General features: G+C 25.5%; 3 protein-coding genes across 8 annotated transcripts; 2 read left to right on the forward strand and 1 right to left on the reverse strand.

The window, feature by feature from the left end:
- Positions 1–468: 468 nt before the first annotated feature.
- Positions 469–24,535, reverse strand: LOC141527045 (prostaglandin E2 receptor EP4 subtype). Of its 4 annotated transcripts, none has more exons than XM_074242298.1 (7): positions 6,761–7,033; positions 5,634–5,873; positions 4,617–4,794; positions 3,629–3,870; positions 2,594–2,822; positions 1,942–2,051; positions 469–1,029 (listed from the first exon to the last, which is right to left on the reverse strand). In XM_074242298.1, the coding sequence occupies exons 1-6, from the start codon at positions 6,953–6,955 to the stop codon at positions 1,954–1,956; spliced, it is 1,182 nt and encodes a 393-aa protein (XP_074098399.1). In that variant the 5' UTR covers positions 6,956–7,033; the 3' UTR covers positions 469–1,029; positions 1,942–1,953. The 4 variants fall into 4 exon arrangements, with proteins under 4 accessions (XP_074098399.1, XP_074098398.1, XP_074098400.1 ...); XM_074242297.1 differs by lacking the exon at positions 469–1,029 and adding an exon at positions 1,597–1,861; XM_074242299.1 differs by lacking the exons at positions 469–1,029; positions 6,761–7,033 and adding an exon at positions 24,419–24,535 and having other exon boundaries at positions 1,597–2,051.
- LOC141527041 (beta-taxilin-like) lies at positions 10,686–14,381 on the forward strand. The gene is made up of 5 exons (XM_074242289.1): positions 10,686–10,766; positions 11,315–11,964; positions 12,397–12,555; positions 12,634–13,668; positions 14,171–14,381. Exons 2-5 carry the CDS (start codon positions 11,425–11,427, stop codon positions 14,189–14,191), a joined length of 1,755 nt encoding a protein of 584 aa, XP_074098390.1. The 5' UTR covers positions 10,686–10,766; positions 11,315–11,424; the 3' UTR covers positions 14,192–14,381.
- On the forward strand, positions 14,518–23,808 carry Mtg (mind the gap). Of its 3 annotated transcripts, none has more exons than XM_074242291.1 (7): positions 14,518–15,334; positions 18,354–18,488; positions 19,433–19,545; positions 20,493–20,924; positions 21,197–21,475; positions 22,106–22,410; positions 22,816–23,808. In XM_074242291.1, the coding sequence occupies exons 1-7, from the start codon at positions 15,295–15,297 to the stop codon at positions 23,246–23,248; spliced, it is 1,737 nt and encodes a 578-aa protein (XP_074098392.1). In that variant the 5' UTR covers positions 14,518–15,294; the 3' UTR covers positions 23,249–23,808. The 3 variants fall into 3 exon arrangements, with proteins under 3 accessions (XP_074098392.1, XP_074098391.1, XP_074098393.1); XM_074242290.1 differs by having other exon boundaries at positions 14,580–15,334; positions 22,813–23,805; XM_074242292.1 differs by lacking the exon at positions 18,354–18,488 and having other exon boundaries at positions 14,580–15,334; positions 22,813–23,804.
- Positions 24,536–24,629: the final 94 nt, after the last annotated feature.

The raw sequence follows: 24,629 nt of genomic DNA on the forward strand, positions 1-24,629 counted from the left end.
ATATAAGTGCAGCAGTGATAGCTATGCAGCTGGCGTATGATTCAGTTGATCACCCAATCTATGCAGCTTTTAGAGTGGTTAGTACTTTGATGGGTGATCTTCTTAAGAATACGATTGGCCTGCATGAACATCATTGTTGTTAGGTATAAGTTAAAGGCTCATTGATCACTACAATGCAGAATTTTAGTGATTAATGAAAATTTGCCTATCACCGATTGTACTGGCGTGAGTTTTCTCTGTGGTTTCCTCATGTCACTGTGTTCCGCCATGTAATGGGACACAGGGTAGATACGGTACAATAAAGCACATGTCGGTCCACAGCCGCAAAATATATATACATACAAATAATTAAATAAATTTTGTTTGTCATTGATAAATAATTAATACCGTAATATATATATATATATATATATATATATATATATATATATATATATATATATATATATATAGGAGACTTTCTATAGATATAGTCACTCATCACGATATCTCTGGAACTATACGACCTAGAGACTTGAAATTTAGCAGGAATATTCCTTTCACGGAGTAGAGGTCAGCTAAGAACGGATTTTATGAGATTCCACCCACAAGGGGGTCTGCGGGGGCGTTAACAACGAAAAATTCCCGTTTTTAAACTATAGCTCCTATCGACTTCAAACTTGGTAGGAATCTTCTGTAAGAGATGTAGAAATAATCTATCAATGAATTTTACGATATCTCACCCCACAGAGGGTTGCGGGGGTAGGTATTAACAATGAAAATTTTTAATTTCCAAGCTATAGCTTCTATAGACTCCAAATTTAATAGAAGTCGTCTACATGTGATACAAAAATGATCTAAGAATGGATTTTACACCGAATCACCTCCAATAAAGATCGCGGGGGTGGGTGTTAACAATAAAAAATCATAATTTTTAAAATATAGCTTCAAAAAGCTGCAAATTTGGTACGGATCTTTTATTTGTCATGCAGAGATCATCTCAATACGGATTTCAATAAATTCTACTTCCGATTCGATGGAATGTGGAACCTGTGCAAGTCAAAATAATACTCCAATTGAATTTCAAGTCTAGATCTAAAACTACAATTCTATAAAGTGCCCAGCGGAGCGGGCGGGCAACAGCTAGTTTATTCTTATATTAATTGTAATTATTAATCACTGTATAGAACTATTTTAATAAGTACACATTTATATCACTTAAATTTTTTTACTTCGATACTAAAAATTATTTTCTATTTAATTATTTATTTATTTAATTATTCTATTTGTGTTAATTTTTTTAATGACTAGAATATCACTTATGACATTAATTTTTGAGTATTAAGAGACAAAACAAAATATTAAATTAATAAAAAAATTAATTTACTGTTTTGATTTAATTTAGATTATCAATATAAAACAAATCATCTTTAATTTATTTATTAGAATATGTAAAATATTTTTTTCATTAAATAAAGCCATAAATATCACAAGAATAATTGATGATCATAAAAAAATCATAAAAATTTTTTACGTCATTTTTATAAAAAGCCATTAAATTAATATTTTAATATATCTACAAGAGATAAATTTGATTATACAATTTTTTTCGATATTTTAATGAATTTTACTAATTTTTTTTACTTAGTCTTACTCTCTTTTTTTAAATTTAACATGATTTATTAATCAGTACCTTATATGAGCCAGTTTGCCGATAATAAGTCATTAATTAAAATAACTAAAGCGTTTTATATCATAAATTAGTAAATTGATATTTTTCAACGTTTCCGTTTTGTCTCAGTCCTTACTTATAAATAATATAATTACAATAAATAGACAGTAGCATCTTGATCATTCGTTTATGACAAATAACTTTGAGTTTCTTTAGTTGAAAAAATAATTTAAAAAATGTAAGTAAAAAAAAAAAGATAAACCATTTAAGATAGATAAATATTGACTTACAGTGGAAGCGTATTAAAGTGCAATAAATCTTGGATGTTCCGCGATAATTGAAGTAAGTGGTACATCTGTAATTGGTGTCGGAGGATCTTCACCACTGTGATCATGATGATCTAGATGAAATAAAATATTTTTAATAATACAAATCGACGGTCTAATTAGCAATTGGTCTAATTCCTTATTTTTAAGGGGCACACCTACATGGAAAGAACAAGATGACACTGGATATCATCCTAGATTATATACCAAGAGAAAAAAATTTTTTAGATAGTAACCAGTATAATCCATATTATAATGACTATCATCCAGATTATAATGAGTATAATCCAGATATCACACAGTATAATCTCGATTATACTAGCTACTATCTGAAAATTTTTTTCACTACAGATGTCACTGAGTATAATCTGGGATGATATCCAATGTCATCTTGTTCTTTCCGTGTAGTAGATATTGAATGGTTTTTTAAAGTGACAATAAATTATGAATTAATTTTTTTTTTCGTACAAATAAAAGGTTCTTTAAAATGGAGTTAAACAATTTGCTAATTAGAACATCGAAATAATATTTTACAAAAAGTTTAGTAAAATAATTAATTACTCATAACATCTAAAAAATATTATTTTTTCAATACAAATAATATTAAATTTTTTACCACTCGAAGAGCTTGAACGACTTCGAGCCGGCCAACAAATTTTGCACAAGTGTTTCAATAGCGAAAATTTATTCTTCGGTATACGCAGCAGTACGTAAAAATATGGATCCAGGGTAAAATGGACACCAAGTAGTACATCGGCTATTTGGAAAAATATTTTAATACTTTTTTTTATTACAGTCGTGGTCTCTTTTAAACTCAAGTAATATTGAGCTACGGGTATTGTAATCTACAATAAAAATAGATGTGTAATTATAATTAATTATAATTGTACATAGTTTTATTAAATTTGTATTTTTAATTGTGCATAATTCATTTAAATATAAAGTTGTTTTTGAATATTTATTGTTTAAGCATCCGGTAAAACATAAACTTTTTTTATGCAGTTAAAAATATCAACCAACACTCAATACAATAATCACGTCAATAAAACGTGACAATAATACATTACTCGTCAATTAAATACTCGAATTTCTTTCATTAAAATTTACTTAAGAGTTACTCGTACTTTAATCCTTTATCAATTTTACCGTAGGATATTAGGGTGTGCCAAAATGTAACTTCCTTGATGGACCTTATAAAATTGGAATTTTAAGTTCCGCTTTTGAAATCAGCTGTGTTTAGGCCTTTCCTAAGATATTTTAGGGTAAGACGATAAATTTGATTTTCATAGAATTTTTTAACTGGAACTTAGTTAGGGCACTTCCGCTGAAAATTCAAATTTTCGCCGGAAGTGCCCAATTAAACCTCCTGCTAAAAAATTCTATGAAAATAAAATCTATCTTCTTACCCCAAAATATCTTAGGAAAGGCCTAAACACAGCTGATTTCAAAAGCGGAACTGAAAATTCCAATTTTAAAAGGTCCATCAAGGAGGTTACATTTTGGCACACCCTAGTAGGATATATTTCAGTCCAACTTTTAATAAAGAAATGAAATATTTTTTCTATAACTTAATTGATTGAACTTTAAATTGATTAATAGTTCAAGTAATAGAAATTTATTTATTTATTTTTTTTTTTTTTTTTTTAATTACCATGTGAGGCATCCAGCAAATTACAAATGATGTAGAAAGAACGGTCATCAATCTAGCAAATGCTCTTTCTTCACACGTAGAACCAACTTCTCCCAGCGAAAAAGTTTTTGAAGATGAAAATGCTTTATTGTGGGATGCTGCACGTGAACATCTTCTCAATAGTTTATTTTTCTGGCGAAATTTACCCAATACTTTAGTCACCGCTAAATTAAACCAAACAATAGAGAAGCATAGACAAGTTCCTAGTGAAAAAATTTAATTTATTTATTTATTACAACAATAAAATATTAAATATCAATACTACACTGAGAGAAAAAAATTTTTTTGAAAAATGTGAAGAAGAAATTAATTTTTTGGAAATTTTTAACAATTTTATTTATCAGCTGAAGAAATAAAAATTTTTTTCACAGTAACTTTTTTGCTGGAAAAAAGTTTTCTAGATATTCAAAAAAAAAAAAAAAATTTAGATAGACAATTTAAGTCTATCTGAAAAATGTTTTTGATTTTTTTTTTTCAAAATTATTGAAAATTTCCAAAGAATTAATTTCTTCTCAGAAAAATGTTTTTTTTTTTTTTTTTTTTTTTCAAGAGAAATTTAATACTAGATAAAAATTGACATTCTCAAATTTTTTTTTACGTTGCATTTATTTAAAAAAAAAATAAGATAAAAATTTCAAGCTCTTTTTTGCCTTTAAAATTTGTACAAAATTTTGGCGCTCATATTTTTGAATAAAATTTATATTTTATTTTTTTTAGATGTTTTTGATATATATATATATTTTTTTTTTTTTTTGAAAAGTACATAAAAAAACGAACAATTAAAAAAAAAAAATTGATAAATTTGATCAAAAAAAAAAAATAATAACATGGTTTGACCCCACTTGTAAATAATTACCATTTTTTACTTTCAGTGTCATAGTCAAAAAAAAATATATATATATATATATATAGATATATCATCTACTAATGATTATAATGAATATTTTACCAAAAGAAAAAGATAGATACGCATAGGCAATATCTACTGGCATTTTAGCCTCACGATAACGAACACACTGCCCATTATCATAAAATAATCCAAATCCAAATAGTGGTAAACTCGTTACTGTTAACGCAGCTATCCAAAATATTATCATAAAATGTACAATCCTTGGGTAAGTCACGTGCTGAAATAATAATTGAAGTTTTTAAATTTTTACTTAAAAATTATTCTAAAATTTCTTAGCATGTTAAAAAAAAATTAATAAAATTTTAATTATTAAAACATTTTGAAAAAAAAAAAAAAATTTCTAACATTTTTATTTGTAAATTTAAATAATATTTTCAACAGTGTAATTATTTACATTAAAAATAATATTTATCAAATTTGTTGACTCATTTATAGGATGCATATGATTTCTTCTCAAAGACATAACACTAGTATTTACATTGGCACGTTATCAATGAACAATAATTTACATTATTATTACGATATATAATTTTATATAAAAAGAAAAATAATTTCTTATTTTAGTACAAAATTTTAACGAAAAAAAAACTATCAAATAAAAATTATATTGAAAAATAAAAAAAAAAAAAAATACAATAATTTTTGCTATCAATAGTGCAAAAAAATATTGACAGTCTATTTATAATAAATGTGTATGAAATGTAAACAATTATTCAAATAGATCAATAATTAATGGCCAACCGTTCATTATAAAAAATAGATAATGATAACCCACTTAATGAAACTGAGCAATATAAATAAGAGAAAAAAAAAAAAAATTGAGTTTATTTTGAGAAATTCCATTGCTTCTAAATCAATATAACAATACATGTGTTTTAAATTGTTTTACACTTTGATGACCCACGAACTCTACTGATAATTAGTAAATACATTAACTGATATCAGCAAAGTATTTATAAAAAATAATAATAATGAAAACAAATAAAAATCACGTACTTCACGAAGTCAATTATAAATTTTGTGACTTAGAATAGAGTTAAAAATTATTTGATTTACCTTCTGATAAACAAACGGACGCGCTAAAGCTAGCCATCTTTCAACAGCCATAACAATCGCAACCCCGCCACTAAAAAGCCCGAAAGTGCGCCAAAGTATTCTTAACGCGCAAAAATATTGTTGGGTTGCAATTGAAGGTGCATAAGTCGCTACGTACATTTGAACCAATTGCCCCAGAAGAGCGATCAGATCGTTAAAGGCCAGGCATCGCAGCATTAACAAATGCTTATGATTTCTCCTCTAGAAAAAATTAAAAAATAATATTAATTTATGGTGATAATGCAGTTAATGGAACTTAAATTAAGTGATGTCCGAAAATTTTTATTGAAAAAAATTATTAAAAATCTCGTATAAAAAAAAATCGTCTTAAAATTGTCATTTGCTTAAAATCTTAAGGTGACACAAACCAAAACTTTTTTAAGATGCAAAAAAAAAAAAATTCCGAGAGTAGATTTTTGAAATTTGGTTCTCGAATTTTGTTTTGAAAATAAGACGATGTCACAGCGACAGCTCCGGAAAATTATTATAGAGTCTTAAAATAGTCTTAAAATAATCTAAAAATCGTCTTAAAAAAATCTTGAAATAGCTTTAAAAAAAATTTTAAATGGTCTTAAAAAATCTTAAAATAGTCTTAAAAAATTTTAAATACTCTTAAAAAAGTTTTAAAAAATTTTTATCGACTTTTTTAAGATGAGCTAACAATAACAGAGCCCCGGAACATTAAAACGGAGTGTCTTAAAAAAATTTTTAAATTGTTCAATAAAAAGTTTTCAACAATTTCAAATACAATTTAAAAAAAAGAGCGTACTCAAAAATAAAACGGTTAGAAAGTCGTAAAATCGTCTAAAAATTAATTTTCATAACAAATTCAAGAACCAAATTTCAAAAATTTTCTCTCGGAAAATTTGCTCTTTTTTTAGCGTCTTAAAAAAGTCTCAAAATAGTCTTAGTTTGTGTCACATTTAAGATCTTAAACAAACGACAATTTTAAGACGAATTTTATTTTACACGGGATAATAATTTCCTAATTTTTGAAATTTTTCAATTTTTTAGCCGAAAGTTAAAAAATTAAATAAAAACTCTAAAAAATTTTTATTTAAAGTTTCTAATGTATCTTGTATCTCTACCTTGTCTTTATAAAAAAGTATAATCAAAGCTGAAATATTGCCGATTATTCCAAACATAAACACAAGCGTAAGAATAATTTGCTGAACAGCAGTAAGTTTTTTCGGAGTTGTAACATCGGTAAAAGTAATCATTGTTGTTAAATTCAAATCCCAAGTCAATAATGAGTTGTTCCATGACTCTAGTGTACTTGTCATTGTAATTGATTAAATTTAAAATAAATAAAAAAAAAAAAAAACACTGGTTCACATTAATTAAAATGACAAACACAAACAAAAATTAGTTCCATCAAAAACAGAAATAAAATCCGCGCACTTAAATTTACAAAAAACACTAAACTGCTATTTAAACGATTCACTTGATTACTTTGTAATTTAACAACAAGCGCGTCAAATTTAAAATTTTAAATTAAAATTTAATATTTCACAGATAAAAAATTGTTACGATAGTAATTTTTTATTTTTACGATCATCGCTCTCGACAAAATCCTCAATAAAAAATAAAAGGAACTAGAGCTGATTAGTTTTTACTGATAATTATAGTCGGCCGATATAAAAAGTGTGTAATTAATCATTGAAGATGTTTTAAACTTAAAAAAAATCAGAATTAACGTCACTACGATAAATTAAATTTCATAAAAACGTTATCTCATGATTTCTTGAATACGGTTGGCGCGTAACTGATGCCGAGCGTTAACACCGCAGTCGTTTTATTATATTTCGATTTTATGTTATACATCACGCGAATTATTGCAAATTAATCTGCGCAATTGTTTCTACGCATATCTCACATCCCTTGGATACATACAAATTAAATAATAATAATAACAAGTTACTATAAATGATAAGTATGTGTTTAAATTTTAATGAAAATAATAAAAATAGTTCCTGTTGGATATTGGATCTATTAAATAATGCACAACACGTAAGACGCCGCTGCATTGATTTATCATGCATGCATCAATGCAAGTCTGTTACCGGACTACATATGCACCTGATTGCCGATCATTGATGGCCATATCATTTCATTTTATATAAATTTACAATACATGTGTGTGTTTGTGTGAATATTCGATGTAAGGAAACAAAGAAGAAGTATAGTTCAAGGTGGGTTATATGATAAATTTGGCGATCAAAATATTCAATGATTAAAATTTTAATTTATTTTTTTTTGCTTTTGCTTAAAGAGGATTAATTGCAGAAAAATTGCTGAATAATTTTATCATTTTTTTTTTTTTTTTTTTTTTTTTTTTTTTTTTAAGAAGAAGAAAAAAAAGGTGAATTTTAAATTGTCATAATTCAAACAAATTTCACGGAAATCAGATAATTATCGATCTTAAAAATTTTAAATGCTAATTTTAAGCAATGTTGGAAATTTTTTTCTGTCATCAGAAAAATATAGTAATAATAATAGTAATATTGGAATTATTCATTTTGACGGTCATCTAGTTTTTTGGTGATAAAAAGTAGTTTTTAAATTTCGATTTCTTCCTAGTAAATTATGCACAAAAAATTATATTTTTGATAAATTATTGATAAAATTTTATGATTTTTTTTTTTATGAAAGTAAATATTTTTAGATATTTTGTGTGATACAATTATAAAAAAAATCTCTATCAAAAATGAAAACTTTTAAAAAATTTATTGAGACTTGGAAAAATAAAAATTTATTTTCTTCTTTCATTTTTTGATTAAGCCGCATATCTAGTGTGACAGCCTGAAAAAAGGCGATTTTTAGAAATTAAAATTTTGGACTTAATTTTTACTAATTTCTAATTTAAAGAGTTATATTATTTTAGTTAACAAAAACACGATAAGTATACTTAAATAATAAGTAAATAAATTCTATTACGATTATTTAGAGCCCATTATGATTGTAGATTAGATATACAATAAGATTTGATTATTTATTTATTTAGTACACATAGAGTCTAACAATCAAAATTATTTTACTTTCATCTTTTCGTTAGAAAACATTCTGTTTTAAAAAATCCAAGAAGCTATAATTTTTTTCAGCGACTAAAAATTCATTTAAAATTTTACTTAAAGAATAATTAAAGATTACAAGCTAAAAATAGAGTAACTTTGTTTCTTTGCAAAGATTTCAACGATTAAATCAACTCGGTGGTTTTATGAATAATAAATTATTCAAGTTATTTAACAATAATAACAATAAAGTATAAATAAATAAATATTATTCTACAAATCTAAATGTAGAATAGAATATTGAATGAGGCATTGTTAGTAGGCCATTGAATCGTAATTAAAAATATCAGTTATCGTCTGTATGCATGTCTACATCTATTAAATGATTATTGTAATTATTAAAAAAATTTTTAAAATAAACTTTGAATAGTTTATCATAAAAATACAATAGAGATTTATGAATATAATGAGATTGAGGAAATGTATTAAAATATGTGATAAGTCAAGATCACACTTGTATAATGATATTTTTAGTGTGTTTATAATTATAATTTTAATAAATTCTATACAAAAACAGAACGAATTGGTTAAAAATAATTCGGAATAAATTTTAAAAGATATAATTAAAAACTTATCACAGTAAAATATTTATTTTTAAGGGGGTATTCTGGTCTAGAAGTTTAAATTTTAGGTATTTTTCAAACGAACATAAAAAAAATGAAAAACATATTTAGTATCCGTTTTTTATATGATGTTTATTGACATTTCAAGAATATAAAAAAAAAAAATGATAAATTTTACAAATTACAGGATTATACTCAATGATATCTGTGGTGAAAAAAAATTTCAGAAAAATCCAGATTATACTGCGTGATATCTGGATTATACTCATTGTAATCTGGATTATACTCATTGTAATCTGGATTATACTCATTATAATCTGGATTATACTCATTGTAATCTGGATCTCCAAAAATAATTCGAATTTTGAAAAATCCATTTAACGACATTTTTTTAAAAGTTTAAACTTTGATAATATGCAAAAAAAAAATCAATTTTTTCAAATTTCTAGATCAAATTTGTTCTAAAAAATTATTAAAAAAAAATTGCATTTTTAACTTATTAAAATTTCTACTTGTAAATTTTTTTTATAATTGTTTATTTTGCTATAATTTATATGTTAAAAAAAATTCTTAAAATTTTCAAATAACTGGTGAAATAATTTTCATAAATTTTCGTTTAAATATTATTATTGAAAATTAGTTTTGTAGTGACGATCGCGTTGTCCCCACTAGATTTTCAACGTCGACGAATCTAACTTTAAATATATATGCCTATTCCCAAAATAACTGTATGGATTTGGCTTTCAACTCATGCTTCTTTACCTCACTTGTTCACATTTAGTCGATTACGTTCTTTACTATTATTCTTCATATTAGTTTTTTTAAGATTTATCAATAGTTATCTTTTTTGTTAATAAATTATAAATATTTTACAATAATATTGTTGAACTTCATTATCATCATAAGTGACCGAGTATTGTGGTAAGTTTTTTTTTGTAATAATTATTTGTATTTCATCATAATTTTTTTTTTTTATAAATTATAAATAATAAAAAAACTTTATTAATATTTTAAATAAAAAATAAGTTTTAAAAATTTTTCAATTGCAAACTAAAATTATTTTTTTAATAAATTTTCTAACTAAAAATATGATGAAAAATTTTCATTGATAAAATAAAAAATATAAATATATAATAAAACATAAATTTCAATTGAAAAAAAATATTAATATCAATTGTTAATAAAATAGAAAAATGAATTATCAACAAAGTAAAGTTTTTTAAATTCTTGTGTTGAAATTACGAACTAAAATGGTATATAAATAGGTATATCTATATATATATATAATAAGACACCGGATGGGTTATATATTATTGTACTTTGGTTAACGATAAAACTTTTGCTAAATATTTATTTATTATTTATTGCACTTAAAATAGTAAACAATGGATCTGGACAAGGAGAGCTTAGCAGTTTTGAATACTGTACTCAATAATCCACAATCAATTCCTGATGAAGATGTAAGTTATTATTATTTACAATTAAATTAACCTTATAATTTGTTTTTTAAGTTAAATTGTTTATAAAATAAAACAAGTTATTAGAATTAATTGACATTTAATTATTTTCAAAATTTTTTCAACAAATAAATTGTAAAGTTAATAAAAAAAAATCGAAAATAATTTTATGATGTTAATTCTAACAAATTTGACAATTTAATTATAATGCATTAATTATAAAGACTTTTTTCATTAATTAAATGTCAGCTGTTAATTTAAAAAATTTTTTTAACAAATTAATTACAAAAAAAAATGCTTCTGAAAATTTTCACTTGTAATTTTTATTAATTTTCACATGTGAAACTTTTTAATTAATTTTTTTTTATAACAATTGCATTATTATAAAATTTTAAAATAATTTTTAATGTCTGGCAACTTCAGTGTCATTTTTTTAAAATAATTTAATTGTTATAAAATTCCAAAAAAAATTTTAATATCTGTCAACTATATATCAATTAAAATATAAATTTAATAATTATTAATTTAATTTTTTTTTTTTTTTTTGACAGCTGGGCGGAGGCGGAGGAACGCACGGTAAAAAACACACCAAGCCAAAAAAAAAGATTCATCATTGAACCACGGTAATGACTTGACCGAAATATTAAAATCAAATAGCTCAATGGATGAAAAATTGCAATTAGTGTGTAATAAATACTCTGAAATAATGCACGCAAATCGTAAACTGATGGTTGCATACAAAATGTCTGAGGGACGTGCTACTAAATTGCAACAGGAGAATGAACAATGTCAGCAGCAACGTTCAAAAGCAGTATTGGCGCGCTCGCGTTTGGAAAATTTGTGCCGAGAGTTACAGAAGCTTAACAAGGCGCAAAAAGAAGAAATTGATCTTAAGTTACGGCTTGAAGAGGAGAAGAGAAAAGAAATATCGGCTACTTTTCAGAGTGCCTTCGCTGAAATGAGCACTCTTACCAATCAGAACACGGAGAAAAATACTAAGATGCGGGAGGAAAATTTGGAAATGCGGGAGAAAATAAAATCTGTACGCGAGCGTATTGAGTTGAGTGAACAGCAGTTGGAAAAAGTACGTCAACAAGCTCAATTAGAAATTGAACTAGCAGAAGCTAAAATGGCTGCTTCGAAGATGGAAATGGTTGCTGAAAAAGAGAGCTTGTTGAAAGAAAAACAACAATTATTACTGGTAAGTTTTTTTTATAATCAATATTTTTATAATTGTCCATTTTTTTAATTTTTATAATAAATCTTAAAAAATCTCAATAATTAAGAACTCACTTTGCTATCTCGTCAACTAATGATATTTTTGAAGATATAAGCTCATCTCGATATTACACTCATCAAGAGCTTTCATTTAAGTACCCACATCAATTTTTCATATATTTATATATATTATATATATGTATATATGAAAAATATATCAAAAATGCATGTGGGTATTCAAATGAAAGCTCTTAATGAGTGTAACATCGGGATGAGCTTATATCTTTGAAAACGTCAATAGTTAAAAAAATATAGTGCAATTTAACAAAAATTATTATTTAATAAAGCAAAATTTTATTGTTATTAGATTGGTAATAAAATTTAAATTATTTGTAAAACAATTTTTTTTTTACAGAAATTAACGGAGTGTCAAGTACGAATAAGTGAATTACAAGCAACTGAAGTAGGATTGAGAAGTCAAATTAGTATGTACACTGAAAAATATGATGATTTCCAAAATGCATTAGCTAAAAGTAATCAAGTGTTCAGTGGATTCAATGAAGAAATGGAAAAGGTATTTATTTAGTTAATTGTGGATTAGCAGGTGATGAAAAAAAGATAATAAAATAAAATTAATTTTTTTTTTTTGCAGATGTCTAAAAAAATAGTAAAATTAGAAAAAGAAACGAGCTTATGGAAACAACGGTGGGAGAAAAGTCATGCATCGTTGCTGGAAATGGCTACTGACAAACAAAATCGAGATACTGAAATGTCCAAGCTAAATCATAAATTATCATTGCTTCAGGAATTATGCAAGGCTTTTCAACGTGAACGTACGGAATTGTTGGCTCAACTGCGAGCGGTAAATGGCCCCGCTGCATCCAGTGTCCATAATATTAAATTGGATAAGGTTGATATAAAACAAGTTGAAGAGTTATCACAAAACTGTCAACAATTGAAAGATGACTTGGCGCATTTACAAGATAATTTATCTGAAACTATTGTTGAGACTAATGAAGAGAATAGTAAGTCTGGGACGAGTAATGAAGATGATGGTAAAAAGTCTGTTGGTGATAAAAATGAAAGCGATTTAGAATCAACAATTAATGTTAAAGTTAATTCTCAGTCGAGTGAAAATGATGTCAAGGACAGTAAGCCAGAGGTCGAAGTAAAATCAATTAAAGAAGAAGGAAATAAAAATAATGAAGTTGAGCTAAGCAAAGAATCTAGTGACGGAAAAGGAATTAAAGAAGGGAATGAAGTTGAAGAAATTGTTGTAGAAAGCCAAGTTAAGGAAAATAAAATGGAAAGTGGGGTAAAAGAAAATGAAATAAAAGAAAGTACTGAATTAATACCTGTGACAAATGAAAATGAAAATAAAAAATCAAATGATAATAATAATGAAAGATTAAATAGTAATGAATCTCTTCCAGTGTCTCAGTCAATAAACACATCTAATTGTGATATAAATGTAGAAATTCTTAAAACTGATAATTCTAGTGTTAACTCATGCTCAATAATTAAATCTACCGGCAGCTCTACATGTACTGACCTTCAAGAAATTAAAGTTTCTCAAACAAACGGATCAACGCCAGAAATTAAAATTAATGACAGTGATGAATCTAAAGCAAATACCAATGAAGAAAAAAGTAGTAGCTGTACATTGAATAAGAAGAAAAAAGGAAAAGTATGTCTTCTGTTTTAATTTACTCGATTATTTAATAACTAGCTATTACTCGCCCGCTTCCGGGGGAATTTTATAAAATTTTATTTTTAGATTTAAACTTGAAATTTAATTGGAGTATTGTTTTGACTTGCACGAATTTTAAATTCCAAACAGAAATTAAATAAAAAAAAAAAAAAAAAATAAAATAATAAATCGCATTGCTGATGCTATAAGGGCGTATAATAAAAATCATATTTTTTTTTCTAAGTCCAAAAAAAATTTGTAGTTCGGAGAAAAATTTTTTTTTGCATTTCTACACGTTTCATACAAAAATACGTTGATTCCCAAAAAAAAATTTTTTTTTCGGGAAATGCGTGTAGAAATGCAAAAAAAAATTTTTTCTTCAAACTACAAATTTTTTTCGACTTAGAAAAAAAAAACAGAATTTTTATTATACGCCCTTATGGCATCTGTAACGCGTTACATAGATTGCTAAATAATTAAATTTATTTGTTTGTTTCAGGATGGAAAGCGAAAGAAATAATTTATTTTATACGGAAGACTACAAAAATTAACAATAATTTTTACGATTGATTTAAATAGTAAATTAATTAGACTTATCAACAATGAACAATTTTTTTTTCATAATTCATTTAATTATTTATGTAACACATTAATCATTTAATATAATGAGTGGTAAGATGAACTGTTAAAACTAAATCCAATAAATGCGTAAGTAAAAAAAAAAAAAAAAAAACATTTTCAATAAAAAACTTTCTAGCAGAACAAACGTATTTAATTAAAATTAAACATTTTTAATAAATATTATTATAAGTAATTGTCATTATATTTTAGATCAGAAAGTCCCTAATTTTTTAGTTCTCAATCAAAGTATTATTATTAAATTAATATGCATCGCAGAATATATACTTTCTCTCAAATCTTTATACCGTAATTAGAAGTTTAATCTCATTTCACTTCAAATTTGCCACAGCAAATTTTTAGATAATAACCACATACAATTTTTAGTTTTTTATTTTATCAGTCAAATTACGTCAGGAATTTATTTTATTTATATTTTATAACTATGAGAAACAATTTCTGTGGTTTAAATAATTTATTTTTAATTAAAAAATTCTAATGTTTTAGCCAGTTAGTACTATGGGGAAAAAAATTTTTGAATTCTGGTGAATTTTTTCAATTTTTTCAACAGACTCATTCAATAAGTTTATAATATGATACACGCCACTACTGTCCCGTTATAGTTTTTATAAGACTTGAGTGGGTCAGCAGCACTTTACTTATTTACTACATCATCGTGTACAGGCAACACCAATATTATCAAGAATAAAAGTATTAACCGTGTGTAAACGCTATTGGGACTTGGTGGGGCCTGGTGGGGCCTTTTTAGTCTCAAAGTACAACGCGTGCTTGTCTTCTCACTGGGCATTGAGCGATATTAGTGATCGAGAACACGAGATACCTGTCGCACGTATTTTTTAGTCAAAAAAAAAAAAAAAAAAATTAAATTTTAAATTACTAAATAATTTTTTGTGTAATTAATATTATTAAATTATTTCATAAGTTTTTTCATCGACCAATTCAAGATTTTGTAATTTTTAATTTAACCGTGGATTAGCTTCAAATATGAAGTTTACCGCGATTTATTTATTACTCCTGACAATTGGTATGTAAAAAATTATTCAATGTAATTTATTAATTTTTTTTTTTATTTTTAAATTAAAAAAAAAAAAAATATTTTTTTAATTTTTTTTTACCGTTGGTTGAACTTTGTTACTTTTAAAATTGTATTTAAATATTTAGTCACACACTAAATAACATTGTTAAGTTACAATTACACTTTACTTGTATTATTGTTGTTCTTAAAAATGAGAAATCTTGTAAATTTTTCTACCGTAAGATCTAGAATGTTCGCATTAATCAATGTGTCCTTGAATGCTCAAATTAAAAATTGTAACTTGGTTTTAATCAGCAGTAAAAAAATTTATAATAAAAAATAATGGGATAGTTCTTCTTGTAAAAAGTATAAATATATTTTATTCTGTGCTATAATCTATCATAAATTTTCTCATGACTATTATTATTTATCTAAAAAAAATTCTGACTTTTCTCACTAACACATCTTACTATTTTATTTAATTAAATAGTCTGTAAATAAACATTTAAGCAATTGTAGTTATTGAAGTTGCGTGTACATTAAATCATCTTATAAATTATAAATAATAATTACTTCTATTAATTTTTAGATTTTATTTTTTGATTTAAAAGCACTTTCATTTTTTACAGACTAAAAAAGCAAAACTTTTGTATAAAATAAAAACTGTCCATTTCACAAACTAGATTACAAGGATCTAGTACTAGAAAGTGGAAATTAATCGGTAGTATTGGTAAAATGAAAATAAAAAAAATAAAATTCGATCAACTCAGCTGTAAAAAATAGGTTGTATGGATTATTGAAACTTTGGTGTAATCATTAGGTACAAACAATGCCAATTTAACGAATGATATATTAATTGAATAAAAAATATTAAATGAAAATCGGTTCAATAAAATAAATTTTAGATGTATAGTAGTTTTATTATTAAAAATAATTACACTATCGCGTGATGCTGGCAAGTAAAATAGAAAGGTATTTGATATGTTATTAAAAAAAAATTTGCGGAAAACTATCTCAGTGTTTATTTTACACTGACCCTTGTATTTACCGCGGACATTTAATTTCACTTATCTCATTCTCGACAATTATTTTTTTTTACTATAATTAAGTATTTTATTTGTATTTATATTTAAATTACTCTACATAATTATGTCTTTTGCAAGTGAACGAACTTGTCTAGTTAGATAATGAAATTTTGCGGAGGAACGAGATGCAAAAAATGAAGGTAATTATTTACAAGTGAGGTCGAAACTATTTTTGGCCATACAAATTTTATGGCAGATTTATGGTGGTGATATTGAAAGTATCAAAAAATTAATATTTCAATTAAAAAATCATCTTTGAAAGTTGGAAAAAATTTTTGCTCTTATGTACGGAGAAAACAAGATGACACTGGATATTATCCTAGATTATACCGAGAGAAAAGTTTGAAAAGTTTAAAAAAAAACAATTAAATATCACAATTTTCTAAAAAGTTTATAAATTTTTTTGAAAATTTGTAAAATTGTGATAATTAACTTTTTTTTTTTTTTAATTGTTCATTTTTTATGTATTTTTCAAAAAAAAAATATGTCAATACAATCAAATAGAAATTTTGTTCAAAAAATTGAAAATTAAATTGACCCTACTTGTAAATATTTATTATTATCAAAAAAAATAATATCTAAATAATAAATCGATTAATGGTCATTGTCAGGTCATCGAGATTGTCAGCGGGTCATCGTACAGAGTACAATCACACCAAGTGGGTCACTAGGCTATGGCCAATGGCACACCTGTATTTTATTGTGAATGTTTTATTCAGTTGTCTTTAAGATTGAAACAAAGATTTATAATTTTTACAATATTTTTGGAAATTATAACTTGCAAAAAATTATTTGTACAAAGAAAATTAATTACAGAAAGAAAAAAAAGTAAGAAAGTAAATGATATTAAAGTATTAAATAGAAAAATATCGTGAATTATAAATTTAAGATAACGGTAATTCGCGTGGTCGGTGAGAAAAGTTGACTAAGCTTAAATTATATTGATGTTACTCATCCAGGATTTGATGAGTAGTTCAATAATATAATTTTAGTAATACTCATCATTATAAATTATAACTATATAATTATCTACATGCAAATATAAAAGTTATTCTTTGTATTATTTATTTATACTACAGACAAATAAAATACATCCATGTAAATCAAAATTACAAGTAGCTAAATTGCTAAATAATTTAATAGCTAAATAGTTAGCTATTGCTACTAAAGTACACATAATCGTAATTATTATGATATGGTGGCCTTATGACGACGAAAGGGAAAATATACTTTCTCTTATTTTTATAATTATCTCGATTATTGATAATTATTAATAAATGCTATTGCTACGCGTTGATTTATTATTTAAGTAATAATTATAAATGAAATAACAATAATAATTATTATTATATAGTACTGCAAGACGTGTAATTAATCAATTGAAATTATTTGCAATTTATTTCCTAATACAAATAATTTTAATAAATAATAATAATAATAATAATAATAATAATAATAATAATAATAATTTTTTAAAAATAATAAAAGTACACGGGAAGAACAAGATGACACTGGATATCATCCCAGATTATACTAAGTGAAAAAAAATTTCAGATAGTAGCTAGTATAATCCAGATTGCAATGAGTATAATCCAGATTACAATGAGTATAATCCAGATATCATCCAGTATAATCTGGATTTTTCTAGCTACTATCTGAAATTTTTTTTCGTCACAGATATCACTGAGTATATAATCTGGGATGATATCCAGTGTCATCTTGTTCTTTCCGTGTAGTAATAATAATTATAAATTTTTTAAAATAATAATAATAATAATAATAATCAAAAATTTATAAAATAATGACAATAATAATAAAAAAAAAAAATAAAAAAGATCATAGCACAGAGTATAAAATAAAAAAAAAAATCTGACGAGATTTTGATTGATTAAATTTGATAATAAGTGAGGAAAAAAAATGGTATTGCCGGTTTGGTGTTTTAGGATGTACATGGAGAGAGACAATAAGTACGTGTGTACTGGAATCGGACTTTGGTTTCATGCTTAACTGTGTCTTCAAAAAATCATCCCTCTTTCGAGTAAGAAATCTTGGCGGTGTCAAAGGTTACGTCGGCCTCGGTGAGTGTCCGACATCGAATTAAGAATTTTTTTTTCTGACTGTTTTTTTGCTATTGTTATTATTGTGTTTAATATATGACTCGAAGATCGGTGTTTATTCCTTCACTATAATATTTTTTCGGTATGATATTATTTAATAAATAACTGAAATAAGGTCATTTAAAGTTACCTTGAAAATTATTCGAGGGCACTTTCCAAATTCTCGGTGATTTTAGAAACGAAAAATAATTAAAGAAATTTGCGTGCCTTAAAAATTAATTTATAAATTAACAGTTGATTGTTTTTTATAGCAATTCAATATTAATTTTAATTTATTTCTTACTAATAATAATAATACTAATAAAAATTTCTTCTTTTTATAAATACAAATTTATCTTTTCTCTGCATGTTTATTAACTTTTGTAAAATAAAAAAATAATTTTTTAATTTTTAAACAAACACTTTTCTAATATTTATCTATCATAAATAAAAAGAAAAATTTTTTTTTAAACATTTCCTAATAACAGGTAAAATATCTACACATTATGTACAAAGATTACGACAGATACAGCTCTTCGACCTAGATATTTTTCATCTCGTGTGTTAAAATATAAATATAAAACTTTTTTACAGTATTTATTGATATGAATTATTCATAAAACATTTAAACTCATCTGTAATATCAATAAAAGATGCATGTAAAAAATATGTCATTGCCGCTAAAGTGTTTGCATGTATTACACGTGAAGATATACATGTGCACTATAATAGATAAATATTAATATACATTATCCTTTTATGCTATTGACATAAATAAGTTTCATAATTATCACATGGGCTTGCATCGACAATTATTTCTTCTAAGTAAAAAAAAAAAAAAAATAGAATCTTTGGATGAATTATTAGTGTGAAAAATAATATTATAATATAACTGATGAAGAATGACAGTAAATTTTAAATTACAGGTTTTTCTGTCGGTGATGAACTCGGATTTCAAGAATCATTATCCAATTTGGAGAGCAGCAAGCGACGTAGTGTACAAGCCGATGGAAGAAATACTGTTGGTATAGGAAGTGGGGTAAGTTGACTTGACACTAATTATTTATCTACCATACTAGTTATTCAGTCAATCATTTTTTTTCTTGTTAAAAAATATAACTTTTTCGTAATAAAGTTTAAATTATAGATAGCAAGATATTTTATTTTTTATTTTTTATTTCAGTAATATTTATGAAAGTATTAAATTACCTTGTTACCAAATAAAAATTTATAATTTTGCAATAAATTATTTTTTTAAATTTATGTCATTGTCTTATGGGTCAGTTAACTCTAGATTATTATTATTATTATGGATAGAATAAATTATGAATACATTCATTCAAATAATTATATTGAAAGAGATGGAAAGAAAAAAATTTTTTTTTTTATTTTATTAATTTATAATTTAGAAATTTTTTAGAAAATTGTGATATTCAACTTTTTTTTAATTGTTCGTTTTTTTATGCATTAAAAAAAAAAAAAATTAATTAAAAACATCTAAAAAAGATAAAATAGAAATTTTATCCAAAAACATCAGAGCCAAAATTTTTTCCAAATTTTGAAGGCAAAAAAGCTACCGAAAATCTTTATTTTTTTTTTTTTCACATTTTTTATTATAAAACGGGGTTGACCCCACTTGTAAACAATTACCAAAATTTTAACAGATTAAATATTGGTCAGAAAAGTTTAAAATATTTACAATGTTCAAAATTATTAGATTGAGTCTTAATAAGCGCTTGAATTAATAAAAAAAAAAAAAAATTCAATTGTCAGAAAAACTAAAAAATTTAATATTTTTGATCCAGTAAATTTACCAAGAATCAGAATTTAATAATTCAATAAGCAAAATTGATATATTTTTCTTGATTTTTGTTGAAAGATTGTAAAAAAAATTCTATTGTAATTCCATTAAATAGAATAAAATTATTAATTTTTTTTTTTAAATTGTAATAATGAAATAAAACTAACTACCGAAAAATTTTCTAGTTCACCAAGCGAGATGACTTGAGAACAAACACGAAAGTAGTACCTCCGTTCAAGCCATTGCCTCCAGGAGCATCTCGCCCAATGGCAGCTCAACCAGAGCTCCAACGACTGGTCGTTCAGAAAAACTCGACGGCTTTGAAAACAATTCCAGCACCATCGCTGTCAGCAATGCAAGAAGCAGCAGCATTGCGCCAGCAAAAATTGCAACAGCAACAAAAATTAGCGTTGCAGCAACAGCAGCTGCAACAAAGAGCGCAGTACGAAGCAAAGCTGCGCCAGCAGCAGAGGATTCAACAAGAAGCTTTGGCCTTAAAAGTGCTGAAAGAGCAGCGACAACAGCAGCAAGAGGCTCTTATTCAACAACAAAAATTGGCTTTGCAACGTCAGCAGGCCATTCAGCAATCACTGGCTCTCCAGAACAAGCGTGTTCAGGTACTCAATAGTCAATAGTGAATTAAATTATTGGCTCGTGGATAATAAACTCGTATAATGAAATTCTTAAATTAAATAACCCGTCCGTTATGTTTTAACTATCGTTTCGTGTCAATAAAACATGTCACTACTTTCTAAAGATGACGCAGCTTTATCTCAGTATTCTATCAACCAATTTTCCTCTTTCTTATTATCTTCACAAATATCTCTTCTCTCTTCTTACAGTGATTTATTAGACACGATCGTTTAATTATTTGATGAAATCATTACAGGTACCGCAGACCTTAGCAATGAATGTCAACGATCTTTCGTACGCTCAACCTTTGCCGCACATCGTTGCTGCGATACCTCCAGCTGGAAGCATTGTTAACATGAACAACAAAATAGCTAGCGATTCAAAACCTTTGACGAGTGTGGTATCAGTTTCTAATAGTGGGCTACCTTTTATTGCGATGCCTGAATCATCTGCCCAATTGACTGATCGGATTAGTCACAGTCCAGCTATCATACAGGATTCTGATAATCAATTATCTAAGGACAATTTTATTCAGGTAAATTACCTTGTATCTCGTGAACCATTGACTTTTTTAAACATATAAGCTCATCCCGATATCACACTCATCAAGACCTTTTATTTGAGTACCCACATCAATTTTTCATATATTTATATATTTATATATATTTATATATATTATATGTATATATGTATATATGAAAAATATATCAAAATGCATGTGGGTATTCAAATGAAAGCTTTTGATGAGTGTAACATCGGGATGAGCTTAGATCTTTGAAAATGTCAATAATTAAGAAATAACCTTATATCTTGTGAACTATTGAGATTTTTTATTAATTTTATTAAAATTAATTTTGGTGAAAAATAATAATTTCATTTACTTAATCGTATTTTATAAATTGTGTAATAATCTTAAAATTCTAATTTTTCTAATTTATTTTACCATAAATATTTATATTTATAGTCTTCATATCAAAAATAAAAATTCAACCTATCAAGGTCGGGGTCAAAATCAAAAGGCATTTTATTATTCCAAAAAATTGATAAAAATATTTTTATAAATAAATTCCATCCATTAAGTATGGACATGTACTTCTATAATTATTCATTGTGAAAGAAAATTATTTAAAAGATTACATTCTAATAAATAAATTTTTTGTGTTAGCTTCCATTGCCAAATGACGAAATGACGGCATCAGTTAACGAAATGACACTTCAGTCACTAAATCCAGCGAACACAGCAGAAGCTATCGAATCAATAAAGCAACAGAATGAAAAACGTCAATCTCTACCGTCATTAAAACCGATTCAAGGAATGGAAACATCTCTGAAAGCTCTTGCCGAAGCTAGTAATATTACATTGGAAGCTCTCGAAGCAGCTATTCTGCTCAGACAGCAACAGTTGATGGAAAAGCAGCAAGGAACTACGATCACTACAACTACTACGACAACCCAATCCCCAATTAAAAGGTACAATTAATTTATATTATTAATATGCACTGTAATTTCTTAACTATTGACGTTTTAGAAGATATAAGCTCATCCTGATGTTACACTCATCAAGAGCTTTCATTTGAGTACCCACATGCATTTTTTATATATTTTTCATATATACATATATATAATATATATAAATATATAAAATATTGATGTGGGTACTCAAATGAAAGGTCTCGATGATTGTAACATCGGGATGAGCTTATATCTTTGAAAACGTCAATAGTTAAGAAAGTACAGTGCAATTTAATAAAAATCATTATTTAATAAAGCAAAATTTTATTTATTTATAATTCACAAATTACGGCAAATTAATAATTATGATAATAATTAATTAAAAAGACTTTGTTTAATTGATCGTTCATTATTTTCCAGCAGTTACAGTAATTCAGGGACAACAAAAGTAATGAACGCGCCCCGAGAATATTACCCGATGAGTTATGACAAAAATTTCGATGACAATTTCGCAAGCAGAGTTGATTTGCCGGACACGAGTTTTTACTGTGGCGATCAGAAGCATTTTCCTGGATTGTATGCCGATGAAGATCTAGGCTGCATGGTATTCCATGTATGCGCGTTAACAGATCAAGGTTTAATAATGAAAAGTTTTCTGTGTCCTGAATCGACGCTCTTTGATCAGACAATTCTCAAATGTAACTGGTGGTTCTACGTCGACTGTAAATCATCAAAGAGTTTGTATGACAGCAACATTCCTATCAGTAAAAGCTACCAGCTGATGAAAGCACTGGCATTCTTTTCCGCTTACAAGAATCATGATAACGCGACAATGAGCGCTGAAAGTGGCTCTTGAGTTTGTTGTTAACTTTTTATTATTTTAAGACTTTTGAATTTTATCATCAGTCTTTGACGCTCAACGATAAACAATTAAGTTTTTTATTATTATTATTTTTATAATGTATATTGATAAATAGCTTGGTAAAAAGGTCGAAGATTTACTCAGCTTCAACGCACTGTACAATACCTAATTTATTTTACTTTTAAGAGTGACACGTATTTTTAGATTGAATAATTTTATTTATTCAAATATTTATAATATATTTATTGGCATAATTAATTGTATATTCAAAATTCATCATATTGATTTTTTTAAGAATGTATTAATTATTGTTAACTGTAGTTATTAGTTTAAAAAATAGTTATATGGTTTTTTAGAATTATTTTAGACAGTTAATCTCTTTACACAGGGTTGTTAAATGTTATTTTATAATAAAATTAGTAAAAATGGTAGCTATAGTGAAGTTTATTCTTGTCATTCATTTTTTATCATGTTCACGTCCAATAACTCAACTTAATTTATTAATTAACAGCAATGTGGAAAATAATTTAATAAAAATTCTTTTTTTTTTTCTAAGTCCAAAAAAATTTTTAGTTTGAAGAAAAATTTTTTTTTGCTTTTCTACACGTTTCATACAAAAATACGTTAATTCCCGAAAAAAAAAAATTTTTTTTTGGAACCGACGTATTTTTGTGGAAATTGAAGACATATTGAGAAAATTTCTATTACACATTGGTTTTTTTATAAAGAAGAAATCAGTAGACTCTTAAAATATTTTTCTTTTTAAAAAATTAATTAACACTTAAAAAAATATTTTCAAAAATTGCAATGACATTAAAGTTAGCAATCGCTTGACCATTTTTTAATTTTTTATAATAAACAAATTTGCTCCGTAAAATTATTCCTAAAAAATTGCATTTTTTATATTTTTTATTTTCTAAATGTCAATTTTTTTTCTTTTTTTTGATTTTCTTTGACATAATTTATTTATGAAAAAAATTGTAAAATATTTACTAAATTAATGTCATTAAAGTTAGCTGTCACTATTATAATTTTTTTATTTTTTTTTTAATAAATAAATTTGCTCCAAAAAATTATTTCTGAAAAATTGCATTTTTTACTTTTTTAATTTTCTAAATTCTAAATCATAATTTATTTGTTAAAATTTTTTTAATTAATTATTACCTGTTAAATTGATTCTCATATTAAATTAATTTTCATAAAATTGCATTGATAACTTTTAAGAATTTCTGCTTATTTAATAAAAAAAAAATTTGACACCTATACTCAGTTTGATTTTTTTTATTGCGTGATGAAACTCCGTGTCTGACATGTTATTTCTTAAAGTCACGGACCACTTTCTAAATTTGGTTATTTTCTAGTAATTTTCCGTGAC

The sequence above is a fragment of the Cotesia typhae genome, unplaced genomic scaffold, assembly GCF_013202065.1.
Source record: "Cotesia typhae breed Kobodo isofemale line unplaced genomic scaffold, CoteBio_Ctyphae contig_4, whole genome shotgun sequence".
NCBI lineage: Eukaryota > Metazoa > Arthropoda > Insecta > Hymenoptera > Braconidae > Cotesia > Cotesia typhae.

What these genes read in the sequence shown, in the direction of transcription:
- LOC141527041 (XM_074242289.1), top strand. Translation starts at nt 11,425, where the DNA reads ATGGATGAAAAATTGCAATTAGTGTGTAATAAATACTCTGAAATAATG. An exon ending in AAAAACAACAATTATTACTG is followed by an intron (nt 11,965 to 12,396) that starts GTAAGTTTTTTT and finishes TTTTTTTTACAG; the next exon opens with AAATTAACGGAGTGTCAAGT. An exon ending in TCAATGAAGAAATGGAAAAG is followed by an intron (nt 12,556 to 12,633) that starts GTATTTATTTAG and finishes TTTTTTTTGCAG; the next exon opens with ATGTCTAAAAAAATAGTAAA.
- Mtg (XM_074242290.1), top strand. Translation starts at nt 15,295, where the DNA reads ATGAAGTTTACCGCGATTTATTTATTACTCCTGACAATTG. An exon ending in TTTATTACTCCTGACAATTG is followed by an intron (nt 15,335 to 18,353) that starts GTATGTAAAAAA and finishes TTGGTGTTTTAG; the next exon opens with GATGTACATGGAGAGAGACA. An exon ending in CTGTTGGTATAGGAAGTGGG is followed by an intron (nt 19,546 to 20,492) that starts GTAAGTTGACTT and finishes AAAATTTTCTAG; the next exon opens with TTCACCAAGCGAGATGACTT.
- LOC141527045 (XM_074242298.1), bottom strand. Translation starts at nt 6,955, where the DNA reads ATGACAAGTACACTAGAGTCATGGAACAACTCATTATTGACTTGGGAT. An exon ending in TACTTTTTTATAAAGACAAG is followed by an intron (nt 5,874 to 6,760) that starts GTAGAGATACAA and finishes AATTTTTTCTAG; the next exon opens with AGGAGAAATCATAAGCATTT. An exon ending in GTATCTATCTTTTTCTTTTG is followed by an intron (nt 3,871 to 4,616) that starts GTAAAATATTCA and finishes TTTTTTCACTAG; the next exon opens with GAACTTGTCTATGCTTCTCT.